The following is a 2,500-nucleotide window of genomic DNA, read 5'->3' as shown; positions in this document are numbered from 1 at the left end:
GCATCCAGAATATACAGCACATCTCCTTTACTGCCCCGGACCTGGAAAGGAAACACAAAACCTCCTGATTCTTCTTCTCTTGTTGCTTTCAGGGTTTGTCTGCTGTGCATCAAAATGTGTCACATGATCACGTGCAGATAACTGCAGCACGTTCTCTTTATCTCAGACGAACTGAGGATGAAGAGGTGTCTTCATCACCACGTTACATATTTAATACAGGTGTGCAGTTCGTGTTCTCACGCTGTATGCACCTGAATAAAACAACACAAAGTTGGAAACGTGCGATAACATGTTGAATATAGTGATAAACTTTCTGCTGCTAAAATACAACAAACTGCTTGTTGAATAAAAGTGAACTGAACATAAAAAGCACCAAATAAAAAGAATAATAAGTACATTAGAAATAGAAGATACTGATACCGTCTTTCATCTCGACGTTCATAACGTCATATTCGATAAGACTATATTGTACAGCACTAACGAGCATCTTTGAGTTATGAAACCTTTGAACGTGCAGAGTTGTGTCAATGAGAACGTGTGTATTCACCTCCCACATCAGCCTGGTGTCCAAGCTTTCATCCAGCTCACCAGGAAGCTTCTTCTCTCCTGCAAAAGGCCCAAACTTCTCTCCCTTTAAAACAAACACAGGGATCATTTGTCATGCAAAATTAATAATATGAACATTATACACTCGAGCTGCAACGATTACAACAGAACAATGATCTCCAACTGTATTCACAATAGATTCATCGTTAAAGTAGGTTTTCCTGCAGAAATATCTTTAAATGTTGTTTTCAGCCTCAAGTGTGGAGATTAGCAGCTTTCCTCTGTTTAATATTAAAGTGAAGATCTCTGGGTTCTGGACGAACACGACACATTTAAAGAAATCTTCTTGGACTTTGAGAAACTGGGACAGACATTGTATACACCTAACCATTAATCTGCAGATGAATCCTTAATATAAATATGAGTTGCAGCCCTGAGACTCGCTCCAGTGGACTGTCCACACATGATTGTTGGCCTGTTTCGTGAGACATGTGACTGCGTCCTGTAGAACTTTACTTCCGGTTTGACCTTCCAGAGGAGCCAACACTCCAGGGGGCGTGGTCCCAATGTGCATCAAGTTCATCCTTAACCTGCTTTACCACAGCAGCACTTCTAAATAACAATAGTGCGCTGCACGTGAACGCATCTCTGCTGCTGCATGAAGCATTCATCCTCTCACACGTCTCACTGCTTCACACGGCTGGACGGGAGGCTGGCCGCAGCGGGGAAATGTCTGCAGTTTTGCAAAAGAACGTAAAAAAGCTGCGAGCTTTTGAAAGCTGAATGCAACATCAGTGTGTTCACGAGACTGCCGCGCGAGCCGGAGTACATTGTTAAGCAGTGCGCGAGAGAAACAACTGGAGCTGTAGCTACGTGGCACTTCACGTCACAGCAGCCGTGAGTGCAGACGGAGGCTCCGACACCAGGAACACGGCGAACACAAACACAGCTTCCAACCTTTAAAGTCACATTAAAGTCTCCGTTCACTCGGACACAACGTTCCCATTCACAGACTACACACCTTTTTCACCCGCCTCGCCGTGTACAGACCGATGCCATCCTGGACCTTTGAAGATTTGAGGGAGAATCTGTCTGGCACATACATACCCAACATTGTCATTACTCAGAAATGTTTCCTTCAATGACACTGAGCTTCTATCAGACGTGAGAGCGGAAGTGAAGCAGCATTGTCACTTTGAATTACAGCGCAAAGTTTCTTCTTCAGGGATCCAGATTGAACTTCTGCTGCTCGCGCTGCAGCTGCGGGACAGCAGGGCGGCTCCTGATTGGTCCAAAGTTTGTAACCAGAAGCTACCTTTACTGTCGGGCAGAGACACGGAGACAAGAGTACTGTACTTATATACATGTACTTATACATGTACTACAGAGACAAGAGTACTGTACTTATATACATGTACTTATACTTATATACATGTACTTATACATGTACTACAGAGACAAGAGTACTGTACTTATATACATGTACTTATACATGTACTTATACTTATATACATGTACTTATACATGTACTACAGAGACAAGAGTACTGTACTTATATACATGTACTTATACATGTACTTATACTTATATACATGTACTTATACATGTACTACAGAGACAAGAGTACTGTACTTATATACATGTACTTATACTTATATACATGTACTTATACATGTACTTATACTTCTACATGTAGTTATACTTATACATGTACTACAGAGACAAGAGTACTGTACTTATATACATGTACTTATACTTATATACATGTACTTATACATGTACTTATACTTATATACATGTACTTATACATGTACTTATACTTCTACATGTAGTTATACTTATACATGTACTACTGAGACAAGAGTACTGTACTTATATACATGTACTTCTACATGTACTACAGAGACAAGAGTACTGTACTTATATACATGTACTTATACATGTACTTATACTT

General features: G+C 40.6%; 1 protein-coding gene across 3 annotated transcripts in view; it reads right to left on the bottom strand.

The window, feature by feature from the left end:
• Nucleotides 1-1,752, bottom strand: part of prdm5 (PR domain containing 5) — a 57,829-nt gene extending 56,077 nt beyond the window's left edge. For 2 of the 3 annotated variants that reach the window (XM_029426266.1, XM_029426267.1), the window contains exons 1-3: nucleotides 1,568-1,752; nucleotides 548-631; nucleotides 1-41 (exon numbers count right to left, since the gene is read on the bottom strand). The exon at nucleotides 1-41 is cut by the window's left edge and continues 82 nt beyond it. In XM_029426266.1, coding sequence (XP_029282126.1) covers nucleotides 1-41; nucleotides 548-631; nucleotides 1,568-1,666 — 224 coding nt within the window. In that variant the 5' untranslated portion in view covers nucleotides 1,667-1,752. Of the gene's footprint in view, nucleotides 42-547; nucleotides 632-934; nucleotides 982-1,567 lie in introns of those variants that run through there. The other variant, XM_029426268.1, reaches the window with a different exon arrangement.
• Nucleotides 1,753-2,500: the final 748 nt, after the last annotated feature.

Source organism: Cottoperca gobio, unplaced genomic scaffold (assembly GCF_900634415.1).
Source record: "Cottoperca gobio unplaced genomic scaffold, fCotGob3.1 fCotGob3_149arrow_ctg1, whole genome shotgun sequence".
NCBI lineage: Eukaryota > Metazoa > Chordata > Actinopteri > Perciformes > Bovichtidae > Cottoperca > Cottoperca gobio.
Note: the sequence above shows the minus strand (reverse complement) of the source record. Positions and strands in the feature narration are given on the sequence as shown.